The sequence below is a fragment of the Phacochoerus africanus genome, chromosome 4 (assembly GCF_016906955.1).
Source record: "Phacochoerus africanus isolate WHEZ1 chromosome 4, ROS_Pafr_v1, whole genome shotgun sequence".
Taxonomy (NCBI): domain Eukaryota; kingdom Metazoa; phylum Chordata; class Mammalia; order Artiodactyla; family Suidae; genus Phacochoerus; species Phacochoerus africanus.
Genome location: NC_062547.1, coordinates 149,286,314 through 149,312,491, shown reverse-complemented (window position 1 = coordinate 149,312,491; position 26,178 = coordinate 149,286,314). Strand labels below are relative to the sequence as shown.

The 26,178-nt window shown below is 39.0% G+C and overlaps 1 protein-coding gene across 1 annotated transcript in view; it reads right to left on the bottom strand.

Moving 5' to 3' along the window:
- Window positions 1–26,178, bottom strand: part of SPINK5 (serine peptidase inhibitor Kazal type 5) — a 72,169-nt gene continuing 45,991 nt past the window's right edge. Inside the window, exons 22-31 of the mRNA XM_047778979.1 lie at window positions 21,430–21,502; window positions 20,154–20,281; window positions 19,926–20,001; window positions 17,763–17,890; window positions 16,015–16,087; window positions 14,999–15,126; window positions 14,081–14,180; window positions 9,021–9,151; window positions 6,587–6,677; window positions 1–292 (exon numbers count right to left, since the gene is read on the bottom strand). Of these exons, the coding sequence (XP_047634935.1) occupies window positions 284–292; window positions 6,587–6,677; window positions 9,021–9,151; window positions 14,081–14,180; window positions 14,999–15,126; window positions 16,015–16,087; window positions 17,763–17,890; window positions 19,926–20,001; window positions 20,154–20,281; window positions 21,430–21,502 (937 nt within the window). The 3' untranslated portion in view covers window positions 1–283. The remainder of the gene's footprint in view (window positions 293–6,586; window positions 6,678–9,020; window positions 9,152–14,080; window positions 14,181–14,998; window positions 15,127–16,014; window positions 16,088–17,762; window positions 17,891–19,925; window positions 20,002–20,153; window positions 20,282–21,429; window positions 21,503–26,178) is intronic.

The following is a 26,178-nucleotide window of genomic DNA, read 5'->3' as shown; positions in this document are numbered from 1 at the left end:
TGGCATTCTGCTGGGTTTGCTTTTATTGAACAAGCGTTTGAACAGACAGCACTGTGATCAGGAGGTTCCCACAACACAGACTGGGTGAGGATCCTCTGAGCCCTCAGACCACGGAATCGAGGAGGAAAGAGATGGAAAAGACTGAGATGCAGTGAGTCCATCCCCCTAACAGCTCTGTATCATTTTCAATAGTATAAAAGATGAGTTCTGTATACAGATGGTAAAGGTAGGCGATTCAGAATTGCAGTACGTATTTTCTTCATGGCTTTCACCAGCTCTTGCATCATTTGACCTAGAAGAGAAGATGGGTAGGTTAGATGCTAGAAACTCAAAGACATTATAGAAGTTCAGGATCTACATTTATACCAGGAACATATTGAAGACATCCATAGATTCCTGCATTCTGCCGAGAATGCACAATTTCAGATCGCTTTCACTTGAGTCAATTGAGTGTTTATTGAGCATCTAGTACATACCACCTGTTGAGGTGGATGCAAAAATGAACTCTGCTCTTGATTACCTGTGACCCTCATGGTAATGAAACCAGGAAGATGTGATTCACTTCACTTCACAAAGGAAGAAATTGAGCCTCAGAGAAGCTCACTGACTTGCTAAGGTCTCCCATTCAGTCAAGATTTAAATCCAGTTCCTCTACCAATTAATGCTTTACTATTATAGTTTGTTTTAGGCTATGAGAATTTAATCAGCTTTCTTCCTGCCTGACTCATGGTTGTCAACATATTCTTGAAATCAACATTTAAAACATTAAATCAATGTTTGAAATTTTTTAAAAAGGTAAATGCATCTTGTTTGCTGGTACCACTTGGAGAACTAGCAGCATTAGTGTTCCAAACTCAGACCTTCATTCTGGTTCTCGCATTAGCCCAATAAGGCTTCCCTTGATTTGACTCGCAAGCTCTGGTCTTGTTGAAACCTTCAGGGAATTGAGAATAGTCATTTATTCATCTCAAAAAATAGTATGGGTATGTTGGTTAACATATGAATTTCCTTCCAATGTAGCTAAACTTTAATTGAGATAATGCCTTCTTTAGAGCCCTTGGTTTCCAGAATCTCTTGACAACTAAGGGTGCCAGAGCACAAGAAATTAGGTCAGAAGGTCTAAAGTGGACTGAAAACATAATAATGAATAACTGTAGGAAATTGCAGGATTTCTCCCAGGCTCCCATTGTGATTTTCTGTAAAATGGGAGAGATAATGATCCCTGCTCCAAATACAGGTCTGCTGCGAGGATGCAAAAGGAAAGAGCACATAGAACTCTAAAGAGGTAGATGCATCTCAGTGGTTAATATACAATGGAAAGTATTTCTTAGAATAGGAAGTAAAAGTAGGGGTTCCAGAGTTTTCAATCTGTTTTTCCAGGAAAGTTGTGACTGCCTGGTCCCTTATACATTCTTGGGATTCTAGACTCTTTTAGAGAATCTTTTACTCAGGAACAAGTTTAAGCAGTAGGTTCCAACTTCCAGAATATGCACCCCTAAGTGTTATCAGAGCAATGCTGGGCCATGCCCCACCCATATCGCCTTGGGGTATATCCAAGATCACATAAGGGAATCATATAGCAGGAACTGAACCCATGCCCTGGACACCACTTGCTTTAATGATTTGTCCCATCAGACAACACCATAATTAATTCCTGCCATTAATAATGCCTGTTATATAATTCTAGCAGAAAGAAAACACCTAAAAATGAAAGCAAGGTACTTAAAAAAATTTGTGCTTCACCCTGGCACAATTCTTAATTATTTGAATAAATACACCTTATTAGTATTATTCTAGAGCCAACTCCTCATAAAGTCATTTTTATGAAGTTGTCTACATGAGATTACAGCAAGGCATGGTCTGAAATGTGGTCTCTAGAACTGGAATAAGTATTATTTTTACTTTCCTATTCTGAGATGTCCATGACCAGGTGTGTTTGTGAGATGGGAGGACAGTATATTCTGGCAATAAGGTGAGAAGCAAACCACTACAAGTTTATATGTAATAAGATAGCAAACACAATACAGGAACTAGAGTGAAAGTTAAAACCTTTCTTGATAGATATGTAAAGACCCAGAGTAGATAAATGACTTTTTTAACCCAGGTGAGCAAACAATGAAGGCCTGCATCTTGGTTACATTCCAGCAAGCCGCCTATTCTACTCTGCCTTCTAGCTGCCAGTGTGAAATCAGAAACACCCAGCCTATAGCTCCTGCTTTTCCACTTTATATCAAGGCTCCCTGAGCAGTTCTTTCAAATACGGTCTCATGTCATGTTGCCTAAGATCCTCAAATCTGGCAGAAATGTTTTTAATTCCAATACTGCCAAAGCCTTTTGTGGCAGTGGAAGAAGTAAAAATAGTTGTGAGTCATAATAACTGCCTATTAAATACAATTTATTAAAATATTGCATGTTTAATTAAAGATACTATCTTAATATCAAATGTGAATTTAAATAAAATTTATTAAAATTATTCAAACTAAGTAAGCATTCTGCTAGAGTCATCCTTTAGACTCTTAGGTGTGATAATAACAGTAAATGTCATTACTTTTTAAGCGCTGTGCCCAATGCTTAAAAGTCAGTATTATTAAATATTTTCAATAACTTGGTGAGATTTTTGGTTTACATACTTATATGATTTGCCAAAGTTTTCATATATTAAAAACATCAAATTGAATGCAAATTTATCTGGTAACAAAAAATTTTCTCTTATTTGAAAATTCCTAGCTTTTCCCCCAGGTTACATATCATCTTTTTTTTTTCTCAGTTAATTTTATTACATTTATAGTTGTACAAAAGTCATCACAATCCAATTTTAAAGCATTTCCATCCCAAACCCCAGGCACATCCTCCCACCCCTGCAACCTGTCTCATTTGGAAACCGTTAGTTTTTCAAAGTCTGTGAGTCAGTATCCATTCTGCAAAGTTCACTGTGTCCTTTTTTTAGATTCCACATGTAAGTGGTAGCACATGATGTTGGTGTCTCACTGTCTGGCTAACTTGGCATGATAATTTCTAGGTCCATTCACACTGCTGCAAATGCCAGTATTTTGTTCCTTTTAATGGCTGAGTAATATTCCATTGTGTATATGTACCACATCTTCTGGATCCACTCCTCTGTCGATGGACATTTAGGTTGTTTCCACGTCTTGGCTATTGCAAATAGTGCTGCAATGAATATTGGCGTACATGTGTCTTTTCATGTCATGGTTTTCTCTGGAGAGATGCCCAGGAGTGGGATTGCTGGATCAAATGGTAATTCTCTTTTTAGTTTTTTGAGGAATATCCATACTCTTTTCCACAGTGGTTACACCAATTTACATTCCCACCAACAGTGGAATAGGATTCCCTTTTCTCCACAGCCTCTCCAGCATTTATTGCTTGTAGACTTTTTGATGATGGCCATTGTGGTTGATGTAAGGTGGGTACCTCATAGTGGTTTTGGGTCACACATCATCTTGTCTGAGGAAGATATTCCTCAAATGCCATTACCAGGGAGCATGTCAGACTTAATACAGTAGCCCTCCTTATCCTCGGGGAACACATTTGAAGAATGCCTGAAACCGCAGGTCACTGAATCCTATATATACAGTGTTTTCCCTATGTATACATACCTTTGATAAAGCTCAATTTATAAATTAGCCACACTAGGAGATTAACAATAATAACTAATTATAAAATAGAACAATTGTAAGGTTATATGGATGTGGTCCCTCTCTCTCTCAAAATATCTTACTGCCCTGTACTCACCCTTCCTCTTGGGGTGATATTGGATACCACAGTGCCTATGTGATGAGGTTATGTGGGGCGAATGATCTGGGTATTGTGGTGTAGTGTTACGCTACCATCAACCTGAATACTCAGAAGGAGGATCATGTGCTTCTTGTGATCCCGTATCATCAAACTACGATGATGTTGATGGCTGGACGTCACCAGCAGGTGACGTTGATGGTCGGGAACCCTTGATACGCTGGGAACTTTGGGAATAACACCGTAATCGGAACTTGTTGCTCTTTCTTTATAACTCATCCAAGTGCTATTATAACCCTTTGGTGATCACATAGGTGACTTTAATGCTGTGTTCCATCCAAGGATCATATTCTATAATTTTGTCCTTTAATATCCATGCAATTCAGCACTTTGATAAATTTCGGTAATGTTCACATTTCTGGTTCTGCTTCAGTTTCTTTATCGTCTTCCTCTGTACATGACTCCGCAAATTCTTCCAGTTTCTTTTTCATTAACACTTCTCATTGGCCTTCTGTATATGTTCTTCTACTTCATCAGGTATGTCATAAAATCCTTTTCCACCAAGTTGTCTTGCACCAACTTGTCTTGTCCTATAAAGGATTTTTCTAACTTCTCCAGCAATCTCCAGGAAGCCTTGAAAATCATTCATGATTTCACTTCCAAAATTTTCCAGCAGTCATTTAACTTTCTCATTTTAATTCACCCATTGCAGTTTTTTTTTTGTTTTTTTTTTTGTTTTTGTTTTTTTGGTCTTTTTAGGGTCTCACCAATGAATGGCATGTGGAGGTTCTCAGGCTAGGGGTCTAACTGGAGCTGCAGCTGCTGGCCTACCCCACAGCCACAGCAATGCAGGATCTGATCTGAGCTGTGTCTGTGACCTACACCACAGCTCACAGCAACACCGGATCCTTAACCCACTGAGCAAGGCCACATATCAAACCTGCATCCTCATGGATACCAGTCAGATTTGTTTCCCCTGAGCCACGACAGGAACTCACATCCATTGCAGTTTGGATGAATGTTATCGTGTCAGTAAAAAGTGAATGATTTCCAGCGCTGTATTGTGTCCAGATTTGGGTCTGCATCCATTGCTGACCAAATGTGATCAAATACTAGGTAAGCGTATGTGACCTTGAAAAAGGTCGTGATGCCCTGGTCAAGGGGCTAAAGCAATGAGGTTGTAGAAATACAGCCTTGACCTTTTCATAGCAAGTAGATTCAGGATGGCCAGGTGGGTTGTCTGTTATTAACAGGACTTTAAATTCAAACCCGTCCTCTTCAAAGTATTTCTTCACTTCTGGGGTAAAACATTGGTGGATCCATCCCATAAACAATACGGCTGTCAGCCATGCCTTCTAGTTACGTTACCAGAACATAAGCAAGTAATTTTTCTATTGTTTTTGAGAGCAGTTTGGTTCTTTGCTCTGTACGCTATGCTTGGCTTAATTACATGCCCTGCAGTGTCACCACATGGGACCAGAGTTAACCGGCCCGTCCACGTTTACTCTCTGGTGCCTCCTCTGCACATTTATGGATGTAGGTCCTGTTGGGTGTGTCTTCTTTTGGAGGAGCCTGGTCCCACTGTATTTGAAGCATTGCTTTGGATGGTATCCTTTCTCCTTAATCAACTTTACCAACGCTGGCAGAAATGTAGTGGTAGCTTCTTCATGGGCAGACACAGCCTCTCCAGTAAACTTTATTTTTTTCAGTCCAAATCTATCTCTGAATCTGTGTAAGCATCCTTTACCTGCAGTAAATGGCTTGGGGGTCACTCATTTCAGGGGATTCCTTGCTAAAGTCTTCGTTCAGGCTCAATGGTTTTTGGTACAGTACGCCACCAATCAGAACACATTTTCTGTTCATGTGTCTTCTACCCACAAATTTAATGCCTTCTTCATCTTAACTAGCATGAATTTCTTTTTCCTTCTTCACAATTTCATGGATAGAAGATTCATTCTTAGCAAAGATCTAAGCAAACTGAGCATACCATTTTTGTCTGATTAAGTGTAGAACTTTCACCTTGCACTTAAAGGAGGAACGTTCTGGCTTTTCTTTGGTACATATTAATTTCCAGTATGACTTACTCTTTCGGGGCATTATTAAATAAAATAAGGGTTAGTTGAACAAAGGATGTGATGCCACAACAACTGATCTGATAGCCCAGATGACTCTTAAGTGACTGACAGGCAGGATGTGCTGGACAAAGGTAGGATTTACCTCCTGGGCGAGATGGAGTGGGACCATGTAGGATTTCATCACAACACCTAGAGTAGCATGCAGTATAAGACTTATGACTGCTTGTTTCTGGAATTTTCCATTTACTATTTTGTACTCTGGGTAAGTGAAATCACAGAAAGCAAATCTCAGGGAAGGTGGGATTACTGCAGTGTGTGTTGAAGTATCCTGGTAGGGATTTAAATGAAGAGGTCAACTTGGAAACCACTTCATGCAAAGTACAAGGTTATAGGGGCTACACAGAAATGGTTTAGGTCCAGTTCTGTCACTATCTGACCTCTCTTGGTCTCTGATTCATCTTTTAATTGTAGATCACAGAAAATAAAACCTATCTGCAAAGTGTGACATTGTGGACATTCCCATAAACAGTCTGCAAATGATCCCAGTAAATGGTATAAACATTTAAAACTTTTAGCTGTTACGTTTTTACTCCCACATATTTTGGTAGTTAATTACATTCACAGTGAAGACGTGACCAATTTTGAAGTTACCTGACCTAGTATCACCTCCCTGGCGAGAGAAATGTCCAGCACTCTGTGCAAGAGAACAGAAGCAGAACCAACCCGTTCTGACACCGTAATCAGGGCGCCCATGTACTTACAGAGGCTGGCAGGCTGAGAGGGTTTTTTTCTGGGATGCTGGTCTCCTTACACTTCCCCTCACTGCGTATGTGTGTATTAGTTTGGTGTATTCTAAAACAGAACAGGAAGTTTCAAAAATGGGCAAGTTCACAGTTAACAATGAAAAAAATAAAAGGCAAGAATCAACATGAGTGACATTAGAGCATCAAACCAGAACTGAAATTAGGAGTGGGGGCTGGACTCTACATTCAGCCACTTTCCAGTAGGGCAACATTCAGGTTTATTCTCTTCTGATTTAGCTCCACATCTGTGCCCCTGGCCTGGATGTATTTCATGACATTTCACTCACCTATGCACTGCCTACTCATGGAATTGTTGAATGTTGGAAATAAACCTGGAGATCATCTGGCCCAAAAGCAATTATTTTATAGATGGGAAAACGGGATCTCTGAGGGAAGTGTGACTATTGGATACCTATAATGTGACTTGGAGATTGTAAAACAGAATATATTTCATAAAATATATTTTATATAAATATGTAAATTTTCTATATTTATGATAAAACATAAGAACTTTAATACCTTTCTCATAAGAAATAACTATATATCAAACACCTACTTTTTTGCCTTGCCGATGAGAAATTCTCCATTAGGGTAGTTCACTTTGTCTTTGAACGTTGCTCAACTTGAAATTGCTTCCCTACAGCTTCCCTGACCATAGAAACCAGTAATGTTCCTTCTTGCCTGAAATAGCCTGAATCTTCTCCACATAATGTGTCCTCCCAGTTTGTTTAGCTAAACAGTCCATCTGGAGGAAGCCTTCATCAGTATTTCTATCATTGGCATGTCTGAAGTTTCTAAAGTTCCCTTTGTAAAGTATCACTTATTATGGATTTATACCATTAATGGAATGCTTTAAGAACACTGGATGGATAATTTAGGGCCTGACATTTACAATGAAGATAAACTGAAGGATCTCAGGCTGAAAATATGGCACATATAGTAACAAATTCAAGAATGGTTATACTCATTCCTTATACCTTTAAAACTATAAAATCCATGGATGGATTTCAGGAGATTTAAGTGCCCACAGATACACGCATACGATTTCTTGCCATTTCACAATTCTCTTTTTTGTTCTGGAAAGAGGTAGCTTTCCCCATGTTATCAAAGGAATTTTTGATTCCCCAAATGTTTAAGGAACTACTTTCTTGTATATAATTGTGGTGTGGTGGAGAGAGATGAAAACTTTTTTTAGACCCAAATCAACAAGGTTAAAATCCTGTCAGATTTACTTTCTAGCTTTGTCATTAAAAAAAAAAAATTACTTGGACTCTCCTGAGCCTCAGATTTACCTTCTGTACAAAGAAGATAACACCTCTCTGTAGTGAGTGGCGATGATTCAGTGGAACCTGAGTATGAAAGTGCCTTACTTACAGTATAACTGACAGAGCATTTGTCTTCAGATTTTACTCTACATATATGAACTACAGAATGGCTTTTTCTTTCATGAGTTATGTGATTTAATGGTAAATAATTCAGATATTTTCCTGGGATCGAAAAGCAGTATATCAGGCCCATCCTTCTATTCTGGACCTTCTTTATCGTATCCTAAGAAGGACCAAAGGCATATGCATGAACTGCAATGAAAGTCTGGGGGAGGGTGGTGTAGAGAAGTCAAAGACTTGCCCCCACACCTTCATTTAAAGCAGGTCCAGTTAACGCTGGGAACAAGTGAGGAACGTGTGTGGAGGTCAGGATAAAACAGCCCTCGGGCGGAAAAGCAGGGATGCATTTACAACCAATAATGCCAGCATTAAAACAAACCCCTTATATTTAACTAAAATAAACACAGCAGTTCTTCTCAGGAATCGAGTGAAGGCAGCTGGCTCAGAGAACTAGCTCCAGTTTTCCAAGGAAGAAACTCAATCTCTGAATAGTGCAATAATATGCCCACAGATAGACAGACTGGAGTAAATCTGAGAATAGACTCTGGGTTTGCCATTTACTGCAGTGTGCTTTCTTTTGCATGACAGCATTTCCTGCTCCAGGAAGACTTGGAGAGGACGGGAGATCTGTGACTATCAGGTCGTCCCAAGGACATTAGGGATTAGAGGCTGGCTCAGTCTGTAAAGCAGTGGTTGTGTTTTCCTCTTTACACAGAGGAGAGGTGATGGTCACACTTCCTGAGTGTACAGGAGCTCAGACACCCCCTCTCATTATTTTAACTCCACCCCTTTTTCCTTTCTCTTCCACTCAGTAAAGTACATGAAGAATTTTATTAAAGGGATGACCTTAGATCCTCTCTATTTTATACATGAATAACGTCATCCATGATATTTAATGTTTAACTACTGTGATTAGTAAATTGGTGGCAACACATCTCACATTCATATCCGTACACTACTAGGGTCTGCACTGGAAGGTAGTAGCATCACTGGACTTGTATACTTACAGATTTTCATGACAGAGCATGCAGGGGTTATTGTATGTTCGGCCGTCATCACCACAGACAGGCTGTAAATTCTTTGGGCAAAGGTAACCCATCTTGGGCAATACGCGGTAGTGTTTGCACATCTCAGAATCCTGAACAAGCAAAACACAAAGCAGATTTGCTCAGTGGCGTTTGAGAGATGTGGGTTGGGAAAAACCTCTTGGTTTCCTCAATAATGTCTGATTAAATGGTTAGTAAAGGAGCTGTAACATAGGATATACAAACTCACATATTTATTTTACACCATTATTAGGCAAATTCAACCTCCAGGGTTTGGCTTCTTTTTATCAGATAAGTAGATAAAGATACAGGGAAGGACAAAGCAATAAAAGCAGAAATCCTGCATGACATTGGGCACAGATAAACTGAGGTATGCCTTCAGGAAGAAAACAACCACGCAAGACATAATATCCTTTTTTTTTTTTCCTTCCTTAAATGAAGGCACTGGTTACATATAACCTAGAAAGGAAAAACTCAGAGGTAAATGCTAGGAAATCACATGAATTTTTGAGTCCTAGCTCTGCCACTAACTAGAGGAGCGATTTACCAGACTCATATGAGACTTAGTTTCTCAACTGAAAAACTTGAATAATAATAGCTCTTGCCTCATATTGTTTTATGGATTCAAATCCCTAATGTATTTATATGCATACATAATACAGGATTTGGCACATACTAAGTGCTCAGTATATGATAGTTGTTAGTATGTTTCTCAGGGTAAAAAATACATAAATCTTTCATGGAGAAAAACGTATTTGTTCTTGGTAGCCCTTTGGAAGTGAGAGTTTAATGATGACGATGACTTTATTAATTAAATAAAAGTAGGACCAAAGGGAAAACTACAGAGGCATTTAAAAACTAGAATCATAGAAGACTTAAATTCAGTGGTGCCAACAATTGCATTAACTATTACCAGGACTAATAACTCCAGTTAAAGAAAAGAGATTATCAGATGGGAGATAGAGTCTCATCATCAAACGAAATGACTCAGCTTATAATGTCAGATTATAATTAAATAAAAAGACTCAACTTAGAATGTTTCCAAGAGGTATACTTTAGGAGTTCCCTTTGTGGCTCAGCAGAAACAAATCCACTAGGAACCATGAGGTTGTGGGTTTGATCTCTGACCTTGCTCAGTGGGTTAAGGATCTGGTGTTGCCCTGAACTGTGGTGTAGGTCGCAGACACAGCTAGGATCTGGCATTGCTGTGGCTCTGGCATAGGCTGGGCAGTAACAGCTCCAATTAGACCCCTAGCCTGGGAATCTCCATATGCCATGGGTGTGGTCCTCGAAATACAAAAGGACCAAAAAAAAAAAAAGAAGTATACTTTAACTGTATCTTTGTATTTCAACCAATAAGTTGAAAGAAAAAGATAGAAAATATATACATGCAAATACTCATTATACAAAAGGTAATATATCTATATTAATATCACACAAAGTAGAATTTAGGACAAGTAATAGCAGAGATAAAGAAGAGAATTTCTAATTGTAAAATAATAGATTCAGTAATTAACAAACTTAAACATGTATGTACCTAAAGTGAGTTTCAAAATATATATGAGGCAAATCTTGACTGAGAGGAGAAATAGGCAACCTTGTAAACATAAATGGAAACGCTAACATACTTCATTTGGTAAATGATACCATAGACCAAAAAATATCAAAATATAAAATATTTGAAAAACAAAAGCAATCAGCTTGACCTAAATGATATTTATAGGCTTCTATATTCAACAACTACAGACCATACCTTCTTTTCAAGTGAATGTGAAATTGTTACCAGAGTACTGAAGTAGTCCATATTCTGGGCCATTAAGCCAGTGTTAATAAATTTCAAAACTGAAGTCATTAAATGTAGGTTTTAGGATGACATTTGAAATTATAGTAAAAAATATGATAGCTGTAAAATTCCTAGATATTTAAAAATTAAGCAACACACTGGAATCTAAAGTAATCATAATGGAATGTAGAAATGTTTTGAACTGAATGGTAATGAAAGTATAAAATATTAAATCTCAGGAGCTAATGCAGTGATATGAAAGTTTTAAGTGAGCACATAATTAGAAAACTTTTTAAAATCAGTGATTTAAACTTCCATCTCAAGAAACTAGCAGATAATAAGCAAATTAAGCTCAGAGAAAGTAAAGCAAATAAATTTATGAAATAGAAAACAGAACAAAGCCAAATGTTGGTTGTTTAAAAGACTAATAAACTGATAAACTATTTGCAAAATTGACAAAAGGCAAGAAGCACACATTATCAATATTAAAAATAAGTGGCATACCATATAAATACAGTTATTAAAAGGATAATGTGGAAATGTTGTGAAGAACTATATGCCAATACATTTGACAACTTAGGTAAAATTAAGTTCCTTGAAAAGCACTTTCTGAAACAGACACAGAGAAGAAATAGAGAATTTAATAATAGTAGTCCACCTGTTGATAGTCATTTCAGAGATGTAAAGAAGTATTGGCTAATTCCTTTTATTAAATAATTTAAACATCTGAAGGGACAGCTGTAGATTGTGGTGAATTCTGCGTCAACACAGATATTGAGGGAGAATTTAGACAAGCACCTTCTGTGAATCACTGGCAAAGGTAGGACCGAACCAAGGGTTCTTAGTCTTTTTCAGGTACCTTCTGATCCAAGGTTCAAAACTACTTAAATAAAGAATCATAAAGACTCAACAAAGACAGATACATCAACATAGTACATCAACTCTGAACACATTCTCTACCTTCAAATAGACCCAGAAATTCAACCACCTTTCAGGACCTCCACAGGATAACCTAGCATCATCACCTCTGTGGATTACTATTGTGGCTCACAGCTGTCTGACTTTTGTTCTTGCCGCCCTTCAGGGTGTTTTAAGTACTGCAGTCAGAGTCATTCTTTTAAAACATAAATCAGACCATGTCAGTTCTCTTTTCAAAAGCTTCATTCAGAATACTGGCCAACATCTTTAAAATGGTCTGCAAAATCCTACGGTAGCATCCTCCATGTTACTTCATTACTCCATAGTTTGCTCTGAGGTCACTCTTTCAACCATACTGGGCACCTACTTCCTCTTCGATCCCTACCTCAAGGCTTTGCTGCTTCTCTTCTTGAAATGTTACCTTCTCATTTACAGATATGGAATTAATCCCTTTAGGAAGTGCAAATGCCTCCTTCTTAGAGAGCTCTTTCCTTTATGAGCTACTTAAAATTGGATCGCAGCATTTACCATATCATTTTTCTTCTTGATTTCCCCCTTACTATTCTATTTTATTTATTCACAGAATTTATTGTCTAGGTTCGTCCATAACAATTTCCACAAATGTAGAGGTTCTGTTTTATTTATGGCTATTGGTCTCAGGTACATAGTGATACCTATCATATAGTAGGTGCTCATTAAACATATGTAGGATGCATAAATGATGGTAAATGAATGACGAAATAAATAATGAACATTGTTCTCTTCTCCAAGGGGAAGCTCAGCTCAAAACCAGGTTATATAGGAGGAAGCATGATGAGGTGTTTGGGTGGCTGGCGATACCTTATTTCTTGACCTATGTGTTAATACCACGGATGGGATCAGTTTGTACTATTTCATTTGGCTGTACACTTATGTGCACTTTTCTATATGACTTTAGTAAAGTTTTTTTTAAATAACATATTTTATTATATATATACACACACACAAACAGAAGAGTATTATTCAGCCATGAGAAACAAGAATATCCTTCCACTTGTAACAACTTGGATGACCCCTGAGGGCACTGTGCTAAATTAAATAGACACAGAAAGACAAACACTGTATGATATCACTTAAATGTGAAATCTAACAAAGCCCAGTTCACGGAAATAGTAGAATGGTGGTTACCAGGGCATAGGACTGGCGAGGATGAGCAGACAGTAGTCAAAGGGTACAGGCTCTTAGTGACAAGGAGGTTCTGGGGATCTAATACACAGCGTGGTGATTACAGTTAATGTTACTGTGCCGTATGTTTGAAAGCGAAGGAGTGGATCTTAAGTCTTCTCACCGGAAAAAGGAAATATGAATTCTGTGAGCTGATGGAGGTGTGTGCTAACCCTCCCGTGCTCACCGTTTTGCAGCCTGTAAGTTTTGTACACGTATTTACACAAGATGCCACGGCAACTATCAGTCAGTAAAGCTGGGGGAGAAAATTTTTGTGAATAGCTTTTCTCCGTGCTTCAGAACTCCTCATGTAGTGCCTAATTTATTAGAAATATTTAATTATTATGTATTTCACCAGTGTAACTCATCTATTATTTTACTTGATTTGGGAAAATAATCAGATATAATTCAGGTTTGATTACTTTTCTTCTTTCTTTCATCAGGCAGGTAACTAAAGTTTCTCTTCTAGGGCCCAATTTGAGATGGCCCTTTGTCAGTGCATATGCTTCATGGGCTTATATCCTCTTTTTCTTCTTTCTACTCCTGGCCTTGGCAAAGCTCTAAAAAAGCAACCGTGTGAGGCTCAGGCACACCAAGATACACATTAGGGATGGTCATCAGCCGTATTTTAAATAAAAGCATTAACACTGTGAACTGCTGATGGGTGGGATTTTGCAAGTATACACAAGGTCAGCATAGCATTCTAGGCTATTAGGAAAAGGACTTGGTTGGGAGGGGGAGTGAGAGGAAGCTGGATACGGAGAGCTAATGGTCTGTTAAATTACAGAATCCAGGCTCCTAGCTACGTATGGGACCATGGGCCAAGTCACATTCATCACATACCCACTTTTTAAAATTTCAAGAATAGACTGCAATCACTAGGAGCAGGGCTGGTAATCTCGGAGAGCAGAATAATGCACCAGTGAGTAATCCTAGAACTCTTAATAAGCATGGACTCCACTTCCCCCTCAAAGGATGGGAGGCTGCACTGGATCAGGTTTTCCAGAACTTCACATGGCTGAGATTTATGGAGGCTGAGTGGCCACAAGCACCGAACCCCTCACCCCAATAAGGGAATTAAATTATTAGGGAACCTCTTACAAATCGTCATTTTTACCAGAGAAGAAATGGAGGAATCTGGGCCTTCTTCTTCTTCAGAAGAGCTAATGTAGTGTGGCTGGTTTTGCATTTTTGTCCTTTCCAAAGCTTCTTTTTGACTAGAGAAGAAGACAAAGGTATTTTAAATCGATACCCGCAAAGACTAGCTCCTTTAACTTCCAGTGGGAAGTTAAACAGCCCTAATAAAATATGATGGACCCACAGAACATGGAACGAGATAGTGACCCAGATGGCATATTAAGAAAAATACACAGCTAGGGGCTGGCTTAGTGTTCCCATCACTTAATGGAGGTGCACCCTTGGACAAATGTTTAATTCATTGAATTTAGATTTCCTAGAGCATAAGAAAAAGATAATATTGCTAATTCTTACTTCAAGGAACATACTCTGAAAAGCTAAAAAATACTGATTTTTATTATTTTCATAGTGTTTTTTTTGCAACTGAATCATTGTCATCATTATCATCTGTCATATCTCTTGGTCACCAAATATGGTTATTTATCCGAATAACCTAGAAACCTTTTCTAAAAAACAATTCCTTAGCTCTGGAGAGCCTGACAATATATTTTGATGTACAAAAATCTGTTTGTGTGTGTAAGACTTCTCTGTTGAGTCTGAGCTAGTTGTGGAACAAAAATATGAAACAATTTCTTATTACTATGGTCCTGAGACTTGAAAAAAAAAAAAAAGACATTTTTAAGTGACATGGCTGATAAACATCATGGTTAGAACTTAAGCCTGAATTTCCTGTCTTCAAGTGTTCGTTCTCCTATACCAGGTGTTCTCCGCATAAGAGTCTTGCATCTAAAGGCTTAAAGCCCCGTGGATCCATGGGCACAGGTGTATTTGGTCAACAGTCTCTGAAAACCTGCAGTTCGCCCTCTAGCTGAAGGGGTCCCAGAATCCTGTTACTCACAAGACAGTTCTGCACATGGAGCACTTGTTTAGATATAACTTTCCATCAGCACCACGCACGGGGTCATTCTCTTGGGTGCACATGAGCTCCTTATTCCTCACGTACTCCCGAAAGTTGCTGCACTCATCCTAGAAAATGACAGGGGGAAGCAGGCATGGCTCTTTCCCTTCTCGGCTTGGTGGTTTTCTCAAACTTGGTTTTAGGAAGTCCTCTCTTGGCTCTCGGCTCAGACTCGCTGCCCTTATCCTGGCCGTGGAGGCCAAGGAACACCCAGACTGTCTAACCTTTCCATCCTCCACTTCACCCCGAACTTCGCTGCACTGGGCCTGGAGACACAGGGAAACACCACATAACTCTTGGTAGATCGCCTCGTCCCCTTGCCCTTTTCATCAACACTTCCTTCCCCCATCTTCCGCACGAGGTGTTGTCTTGACCAAAGGACAGTATCCCAGGAGTCTAACTCTGAAAATACGATTATCGCTGTTAAGACTGACTGAAGGGGATCTTCTTTGTGATCTTGAAAAGTAAATAGAAGAGGCAGCGTCATGCCCACGCACTGTTGATTTGTTGTTGCTCAGAAAACCATGTGGAGAAAACAGGAAAAAGACATCAAGGAGAGACTCCAAAGGGGAGGCTTTGAGACTAGTTTATTGCACCTGAATTGTTAAAATCAGTGTCAACAAGCTACCTTCACATTTAAAGTGTCAGACAGAAGCATGCAGTTGATGTGGTTAAAGAAGTTGCCCCTCCTTTTTTCAATCCACATTTTCCAAAGAGGAGAGACTAAAGCAGTGATGGACACGCACTGCAGGAAAATGCCACATAAAATTGAGAAAAACATTCAATCACAAAGGCAGAAAATAATCTTATTAGAACCCAAAGTGATAATATTGGCAAAATCAATTTTCTTTGAAGTAGAAGATTAGCAACTTTATTATCCAAAGAGAGGAGGAGAAGACAAGATTCTGAGGGTGGAAAGGAAAATGGTTATATCTTCATGTCTTGTAGGCAATAACCTTTGCATCCTTTGGCAGCTTGGTGCCTGATTTTTCTTCTTCATTCTTTTTTCTTTCACTAGCTTCTCGCTCACTGCAGAATTTAAAAGAAAGGACAGAGAGTTTTTCCAAGTTATGAATTTTTTAACCAAGTATTTCTCCAGTTCTAAACATTAGAATATCTAACACTGTTTTCTTTTTCTTTTTTCCTTTTTTTGATCACCATAGATAACCATTTTATTGCCACCAATTCAAATGAGGTAGTGAACAAGAACCAACTAGTGTTTTGTGCCTCACATCGATTTAAAAAATAATGATTATTCAAGTTTAAAGGCATCAGGCCAAACACGGTAGAATATGGCAAAGTTCAACTCAAGTCTAGGATACAGTTCAGGAATCTCCTTTGTTTCACCATGAGGACTTCCGGGAGCAACAGAAATATCTAAACAAAGAATTGGCAGAGTTTCCATTGCGGCTCAGAAGGTTACAAATCCAACCAGTGTCCATGAGGATGCGGGTTCCATCCCTGGACTTGCTGAGAAGGTTAATGATCCAGCGTTGCTGTGAGCAGTGGTGTAGGCCTGCAGCTTCAGCTCTGATTCAACCTCTGGCCTGGGAACTTCCATATGCGACAGGAGCGGCCCTAAAAAGCAAAAATAAAATAAAAACACAGTTATGATCATGTCACTTGCATGAAAAAAAAAAAGAATTAGTGACTCGACCCCTTTTTACAGAAGTTGTGTTGGTAACAGCGTTGCTCCTATAGACTTGGTGATGGCTTTGCCTGGGTAAAGTAACACTGGTTTCTCACCTCTATAAAAATACCTAAATCTAAGATACTTTTTTTAACTAATGAGTTCTGATTGTTGGCATTTTCATAACATATTTGTGAAAATGCTACCAACTTTCATAAATCCAGTTACTATTCTGCCATCCAGAATGATACAAATCTAAAAGGCCGTCCCTTTCTATTTTCCTTAAGAGAATGTATTTATAACTGTCACATAGAGAGTTGCTTCCTTTCTTATTTTTATTTTCATATTAAATTACAGTGCAACTCTCCAGGATTGATTGTTCTTTACGTAGTTATCATGCTTTACAGTTTATAACACTTCAAAAATAATACATTCTTGAATCCCCATAAAACTATATTGTATAGTTATGATTCCCTTTATATACACTTGAAACTCAGGCTCTGCAGAGTGAACTGGCCTGTCCCATGTTATTTGTCTGAGAAGCTTCCCCTTTGAAGGTTAGTGGTTTTGTCATGATCCAACAGCTGTCTTCCTATCCTTGTTCCTGGAATGAATATGTTGTCAGCATCAAAATGAAAATTCCTAATGGAATTGCTTTGGAAACATACTGTTCTCTTCTAAAGTGAGGAGCTGTTATATTTTAATTTTATTTTATTTTTGCGTTTTAGAGCCATACTCACGACATATGGCAGTTCCCAGGCTAGGGGTCTAGTCAGAGCTACAGCTGCTGGCCTACGCCAGAGCCACAGCAACACCAGATCTGAGCTGCATCTGTGACCTACACCACAGCTCACAGCAACACCAGATCCTTAACCCACTGAGCGAGGCCAAGGATTGAACCTGCAACCTCATGGTTCCTAGTCAGGTTCAATTTCTGCTACACCACAACGGGAACTCCATGTTGTTATATTTTTAACATGTGACGCCAAGAGCTGTAAGCTCTAAATTAAGAGGAACTATTTTCTGGCAAACAGGCACAAGCTATCAAACTGATCCATAAAGTGCCACACTTACAAGATGCTCTGACACATGGCACACTTGTTGATGTGCATCTTGCCATCTGGACCTCGAACGGGGTTGTTTTCTCTGGTGCAGATAAGCTTTCCGTCTTTCACCATGTTCCGGAATTCATGACACTGGTCCTGCCAAGAGGAACAAAAAAGATCTTACTGCAATGGTCTGCTCTGTAAAACTGAAATCATGACAGGCTGGTTAGATATAGACTCATAACACTTGAGGAGGAACAGAAAAACCAAGAGAAGCTGAACTTGTAGAGATGGAGTGTGTTCAAAGGCACTGCATTCAGCATCTGCTTGTGAAGTCTGAATCTCCGCCGGAGCATCCCTCCGAAGCATCTGTATTGCCCCAGTGGCGCTTCCCTGCCTCCTAAGGCAGTGTTCATCAGGCTGAACCCAAACCTGTCCCCCTGGACCTCTCCTTATTACTCCCCACTTAAAAAGCCCTGGAATGAACTGAAAGACACTCATTTGCAAGACATACAAACATGTAAAGTTTTAGTATCATCCCTCAAGAACAAAATTTTTTTAAAATTTTAATCAGGTCAGTATTACATTCTAAGCACTTCATTGGATGCTATAATGGATCTTTGGTTGTTCTTAAAAAACCTGTAAGATAAACCCTCATTATCCCCATAAGATAAACTCTCATTATCTCCATTTTAGAGATGAGAAAAATAAGGCTCAGATTATGTAATAAAAATCAGTGTTGGAACTGTGACAAGAAACCTGCTAACAGCCAGGCTATACTTCTTGATTCTTTGGCCTTTACATGGAGAGAATAAAAAAAGAACCTTAAAAAGAGGCAGTGAAATTGGATTAACAGGATTTGACCTTTGCTGAAATCTGTGGACATCCATAGACATTTTTCCTAAACTTCCTTTAAGCCCAAAGAGCCATAGTAGAGGTACGGGAAGACTACCTTCAAAAATAGTGCCAGTAGCCTGCACTGTTGTTGTCCTTCTTACTTTAAATTGTGATACCCATGAACAACTCCAGATCTCCTTTTATCTGTAGCATTTTAACAGTTCTCTGGAATACCTGCTCAACACAGTAAATGTCTCATAGCCATCATTTTTAGAAGTTACCAGAATTTCTTTCTTCTTCCACATACCCCACACATTACCTACGTATGCTTACGAGAGCACCCATCTGCCTGTATTGCAACCTGTGCTTTATACGGGTGCCACTTTCTGGCTCTGCTATTTGTTAACTGGGTTAACTTCCCTGAGTTTTTCTCAACTGTAAAATGGGAACATATTACCTACTGCATAGATTTGCGGCAGGTTTAAATATGATGGCGCATGTGCTTTATAAAGCTTATTTTACTTGGCGCGTGTAGATGAGACTGTGGCTTTCTTTTTGCCACACGCACACAAAATATCTGGATATTTTCTCTTCATTACATATATGGAGAATTTTTCTTCTTGCTTGAAACTCCTCAAGTAGATATTTTAAAAATTGACCAAAATTAGGATAGCCAGTAGAGATCATTTGAAATTGTACAATAGTCTTTTCTCAAAGATACTCATCTACCAAAGTGTAATAAAAGATATTCCTAGCATAGTTTTCAAAAATGACCATTACCGTTAACGCTTTCTTTTGTTTGGTCAGTAAAGAACTAATGAAAAGTGGCCTCACCAATGGGGAACCTTTCCTGGGTAGATCTCACTATTTCACTTTTCTCACTGAGGTCCACAGACAGGTTAGAAGAGACGGTGCTGTGTCATAGTCTACGGATAGGTGGTGTAAAGGGTTGAGCAGTGTTTTAAAAAGCCCAGAGTGAACACGAGATGGCACCAGAATGCCAAGTCAAGAATTTATCATCTGGAGCTCCAAGCTTTGGATAACTTGCTTTCTTGTTAGTCACTGTGACATCTCTTGGCTCAACTGTTTTAAAACTTCAGAAAAACATTTCGCCCAATGACAATATTTTTACAATGGCCCCTGTTCCTACAAATGTGTGGTAATTGCATCAGAGTCGTTCATAGGACGTTGAATTCCATGCTATTTCTTTGTAGCTCTGGCAAAGTCCTTCTTGTTTATCATTATATCCACAGTGGCGGGGACAGAGTAGGCACATTCTGTACATTATGCTGAACGAATCAATTGTGCAACCAATCATCCAAATTTCAGTATAAGCACATCTAACCTATATTACCTGTTTTTCATCGTTATTTTTGTTTCTGTTTCTCCGGTCACCCTCTTCTTTCTTTTTTTCAGCAGCTTCCCTTTCCCTTGAAGAAAAAAATGGGAAGAAATGTTTCAACCAAAGTACATAAACCATTATTTATCAGGTCTGCTTTAAAAAAATTGTCCCTTTCTTAAACGGATGAGCAATGATGATTTAAGACTCACAACAGAAGGCCTCTTTTTGAACCATACTCACAGTTTCTCCTTACACATAGCACACTTATTTCCATGTGTCTTGCCGTCTGGACCTCGGACAGGGTCGCTTTCTCGGGTGCAAATAAGTTGCCCATTTTTCATTTGACTTCTAAACTCGTCACATACATCCTGAAAAAAAGGAAAGATTAGGTTGGGAGTGGCGGTTTTCACGTAGCATTTGAACCCGGAAATTTGAAGATTTGACTCAAGAGTCGGGCAGCCACTTAACCTTGCTATGGGAGGCTATAGAATAATGGTCCACAAAGGTGTCCTTGTTCTGCTTCCTGGAACCTGCCAATATGTAGCTTTACACGGCAAAAGGAGGAATTTAGACTGAGGATGGGATTCCGGTTGCTACCCAGCTGACTTGGGAATGGAGAGATTTCTCTGGGTTATCTGGCTGGGCCCAAGATAATCACGAAGGTTCATATAAAGCAAATCAGGAAGGCAGGAAACCACTGCAGAATGATGCAGTATAAAAAAAAATCACTGGGCCTCTGCTGACATTAAAGATGGCAACAATCAAGGAATGCAGGTGCTTCTGGTAATTAAAAAAAAAAAAGGCAGAGAAATAGATCCTCCCCAGACCTTTTGCAAAGGAAAGCAGCCCTGATGACACCTTGACCTTAACCCATTTAGGACTTTTAAACTCCAGAAATGAATGGTAATGAATTTGGGTTGTTTTTGGCTTTTTAGGGCTGCACCTGCAGCATATGGAGGTTCCCAGGCTAGGGGCCTAACTGAAGCTTAAGCTGCTAGCCTACACCACAGCCACAGCAATCAGGATCCGAGCTGCCACCGCCACCTACACCACAGCTCACAGCAATGCTGGATCCTTAACCCACTGAGCGAGGCCAAGGATCAAACCTGAAGCCTCATGGTTACTAGTTAGATTCATTTTTGCTGTGCCACAATGGGAACTCCTTGGGTTGTTTTAAGTCACTGTTGACTTAAACTTCATTTTATAGCAGCTAAACTTCATTTTCTTCATCTATAAAACGGGGGTAAGAAAATTTATTTGACTAGGTTGTTGAGATAATTAATCCCCCCCCTTTTTTTATAAAAGTGATTTGTAAAGTGTTCACAGACTGAAAGATTTCCATGTGGCATTAAATATCTATGCCAAACAAGTTCTCAGTGATATTCGCTTAAGGATGACTTCCGACCTTCCAAGAGCAGGATCTTGGCTGGCACCACTGACACTCTGCTGCCAGTTTCTGAGAGTCAAGGAAAGACTTGGAAAGACCATTTTTGACAAAACCTAGTGAATGAGTCACCTTTCTTGATGCTGATTCAGTCCCATTTGATCTGTAGGTGGAATGCTTATTTTTTCCCTCAGCTTCTTTTTGCCTGGAAGAGAAAAGAGTCCATAGTCACCTTTCTAACACCACATACTCAGGTTCGGAAGGGGCCTTAGGGTTTAGGTATCCTAAAACACCTCCTTCATCGAGAATTTCTGCATTCTCAGCGATGGGTGGTTGCACTGCTTACTAAGAAGCTCCTTCATGACAAGGTGCATCAGCTCAAGTAATCTCAGAGTCTCCTTTATTTGTATCCTGATGTATCTCCCTATAACTTTCCGTGGTTCGTCTTACTTCTCATTCTCGAGACAACACAGGAGAAGCCTGCTGAATCCATTACCTCCTCCTCTTATGAACCCCTCAGGTATTTAAAGACCCTTCTGGTCTCCGAGTCCAGCCTCCTCAGTTCTTTCACCTGTTCATCATAAGCTGTGGTTTTAATTCCCTACCAATTTACCATTTTTGTTTCTTGATTTGAAGGTGAATCCATTATACTATTATTTCTTAAAGTATGGAGCCCAAGACAGAAAGAAGACAAGTGATACAGAAAGTAACTTAGGATCATAATTTTTTTCCTTTTTGTTTTTCCTTTTTTTACTCTTTAACCTCTCTTAATAAAATATTTATGCCACTCGTGACTAAATATTCATGTACATTAAGAATCACCTGTGAGATTTTATTTTATTTTTTCTGGCTGTACCCATGGCATATGGAAGTTCCCAGGCCAGGGTGGGAACCGGGCTGCTGCAGGGACAATGCCAGAGCCTCAACCTGCTATGCCGCAGTGGGAACGCCTCACCTCTGAGATTTTAAAGATCAGATTTACTGTCAACCCAGCAGTTTTATTGACAGGATCTACATGGGGATTCAGCCCTGATTTTTAGCAAGCAAAAGCCATGTGATTCTAATGCAGTTGGCCTAAGTCCCAAATGTTGCAAAGCCATGGTACGCATATTTCTCTTTTAAAGTTTCTTTTGGCTTTATACTTAAAACAAATGTGTATGAATGTATATAACATGTGTGTGTGTTTGTTTTAGGGAGTCGCTTTTTCATATTTAAGAAAGAGGGAAATGGTGGTAAATATATTCTGAATATTCAAACAAATACAAAGTCATGAAATTTTAATCAAATACTAGCAAAAAAAGAACACCTATACTGATTCAGTCTGGTGGGTTCAAGTCACAGCTCTGCTCAAAAATCTTATTGGCGCTCACCTCACACACAGAGTAAACTCCAGTGTCCTTGTCTTGACCTAAAAGGCCTCATATATTCTATCCACATTAATTTCTACAATTTTTCATGCAGTAATCCAAGACATAGCAGACCCCTCTCTGTTTTTTTGAGCTTGTGAATTTCATATCTATCTTTAGAACTTTGCACTGACTCTTGCTCTGCTGGCACTTCCTTTCTGCAGATGGCCAGCAGGTTCATTTCACACCCTTTTTACAGGTCTCCCTCACATGTCAGGCCTTCTTAGAACACTGTTAAATAAAAGTAGCACCTCAATCCCTTTGTGTTACCTTACTCTGCCTTTTTTTTTTCTTTTCTTTTTAGGGCTGCACCTACGGCATATGGAAGTTCTGGGGTTGAATTGGAGCTGCAACTGCCCGCCTATACCACAGCTGCAGCAACAGGATCTGAGCTGCATCTTCGGCCCACACCACAGCTCGAGGCAATGCTGAACCCTCAACCCACTGAGCAAGGCCAGGAATCAAACCCACATCCTCATGGATACTAGTCTGGTTCATAACCCACTGAGTCACAGCAGGAACTCCACTCTGCTTTATTTTTCCTATCGACACCTGATCTTATGTAGATTTTTGCTTCTTTGTTTATAATCTGTCTTCCCTATATTATTTTTTGTATTATTTAATAGTTTTTATTTTTTCCATTATAGCTGGTTTACAGTGTTCTGTCAATTTTCTACTGTACAGCAGGGTGACTCAGTCACACATACATGTATACATTCTTTTTTCTCATTATCATGCTTCATCATAAGTGACTAGATATAGTTCCCAGTGCTACACAGCAGGATCTCATTGCTTATCCATTCCAAAGGCAGTAGTTTGCATCTATTAACCCCAAATTCCCCATCCACCCCACTCCCTCTCTCTCAGCAAACACAAGTCTGTTCTCCATGTCCATGATTTTCTTTTCTGTGGAAAGGTTCATTAGTGCCATGTATTAGAGTCTAGATAAAAATGATATCATATTGTATTTGTCTTTTTCTTTCTGATTTAACTTCACTCGGTGTGAGAGTCTCTAGTTCCATCCATGTTGCTGCAAATGGCATTAATTTGTTCTTTTTTGTGGCTGAGTATTATTCCATTGTGTATATATACCACATCTTCCTAATCCAGTCATCTGTCAATGGACATTTGGGTTGTTTCCATGTCTTGGCTATGGTGAATAGAGCTGCAATGAACATGCGGGTGCATGTGTCTTTTTCAAGGAAAGTTTTGTCTGGATATATGCCCAGGAGTGGGATTGCTGGGTCATATGGTAGTTCTACGTATAGTTTTCTAAGGTACATCCGTACTGTTCTCCACAGTGGTTGTACCAATTTATACTCCCACCAGCAGTGCAGGAGGATTCCTTTTGCTCCACACCCTCTCCAGCATTTGCTATGTGTGGACTTATTAATGATGGCCATCCTTACAGGTGTGAAGTGGTACCTCATAGTAGTTTTGATTTGTATTTCTCTAATAATCAGGGATGTTGAGCATTTTTTCATGTGCTCATTGGCCACCTGTGTATCTTCTTTGGAGAAATGTCTATTCAGGTCTTTTGTCCATTTTTCAATTGGGTCGTTGGCTTTTTTGCTGTCGAGTTGTATAAGTTGTTTGTATATTTTAGAGATTAAGCCCTTGTCGGTTATATCATTTGAAACTATTTTCTCCCATTCTGTAAGTTGTATTTTTGTTTTTTTATGGTTTCTTTTGTCATGCAAAAGCTTGTCAGTTTGATTAGGCCCCATTGGTTTATTTTTGCTCTTATTTCCATTGCTTTGGGAGACTGACCCGAGAAAACATTTGTAAGGTTGATGTTAGAGAATGTTTTGCCTAAGTTCTCTTCCAGGAATTTGATGGTGTCTTGTGTTATATTTAAGTCTTCCAGCCATTTTGAATTTTTTTTCGTGCATGGTGTGAGGGTGTGTTCCAGTTTCATTGATTTACATGCAGCTGTCCAGTTTTCCCAGCACCACTTACTGAAAAGACTGTCTTTTCCCCATTTTATATTCTTGCCTTCTTTGTTGAAGATTAACTGACCATAGGTGTCTGGGTTTATTCTGGGTTCTCTATCCTATTCCATTGCTCTGTATGTCTGTTTTGGTACCAGTACCACACTATCTTGACTGTGGCTTTGTAATATTGCCTGAAGTCTGGGAGAGTTATGCCTCCTGCTTGGTTTTTGTTCCTCAGGATTGCTTTGGCAATTCTGGGTCTTTTGTGGTTCCCTATAAATTTTTGGATTGTTTGTTCTAGTTCTGTGAAAAGTGTCATGGGTAATTTGATAGGGATTGCATTGACTCTGTAGATTGCTTTGGGTAATATGGCCATTTTTACAATTATCTTCCCTATATTATATTACAGTTCCATAGGGCAGGAACTTTGTCTTGTTTGCTTGAAGAGTACTTGTCTATGAAGGTAGCCAAAAACCATTTATTATCGGATGAATAGGTTCCAACGATTATAAATATATTTCACTTATGTTCTCTTCTGTTATATACTCCCAGTAAGTATCTTATAACATAGATGGCATGGACTGTGTCAGCAAAGTTTTATCTTAATAATTCTCTGCCTCTGAGAATCATCGTGTGTTCCTTCACAGAATGATCCACTACTAATATGTGATGCAGAAAGAAACATCTATGTGGAATATTAATGAGGCATAAAAAAGAGTGAAATAATGCCATTTACAGCAACAAGGATGGACCTGGAAATTAACATACCATGTGAAGTCAGTTAGAGAAAGACAAATATCATATGAGATCACTAATAAGTGGAATCTAAAAACATGATGCAAAAGAACTTACAAAACAGAAACAGACTCAAAGATTTTGAAACCAAATTTATGGTTTACCAAAAGGGAACAGGGAGGGAGATAGATTAGGAGGTTTGGACTGACATACATACATATATATATATATATATATATATATATATATATATATATACACACACTATATATGAAATAGGTAAGTAACAAGGACTTACCGTTTGCACAAGGAAGTCTCTATACTGTGTCATTACCTATATGGGAAAAGAATCTCACAAGGGATGTATATGTGTGTGTGTTTATATACATGACTTTGCTGTACACCTCAAACTAATAGAACACTGTTAGGTCAACTATACTCCAATAAGATTTATCTTTAAAAAAAGTCATATGTGAAGAGCTATCTCAATTACACTTGTCATATCAACAAAGCATGAGGTGTGCAAAGGGGCAACCCAGTATAGTATAAGGGAGCATAACATTAGCCATTAGGCTATTGCCATTATTGGTGACACTACTATTTACTGAACACTAACGATAGTGCTAATAGTGACTATTCACATTTATTGTGCACCTTCTTTGTGTTAGGACTGTGCTAAGAGTTTCACATGGTTCCTCTCATTTAATGTTCTTTTTGCTTTTTAGGGCTGTACCCTTGGCACATGGAAGTTCCCAGGCTAGGGGTCAAGTCGGGGCTGCAGTTGTTGGCCTACACCACAGCCAAAG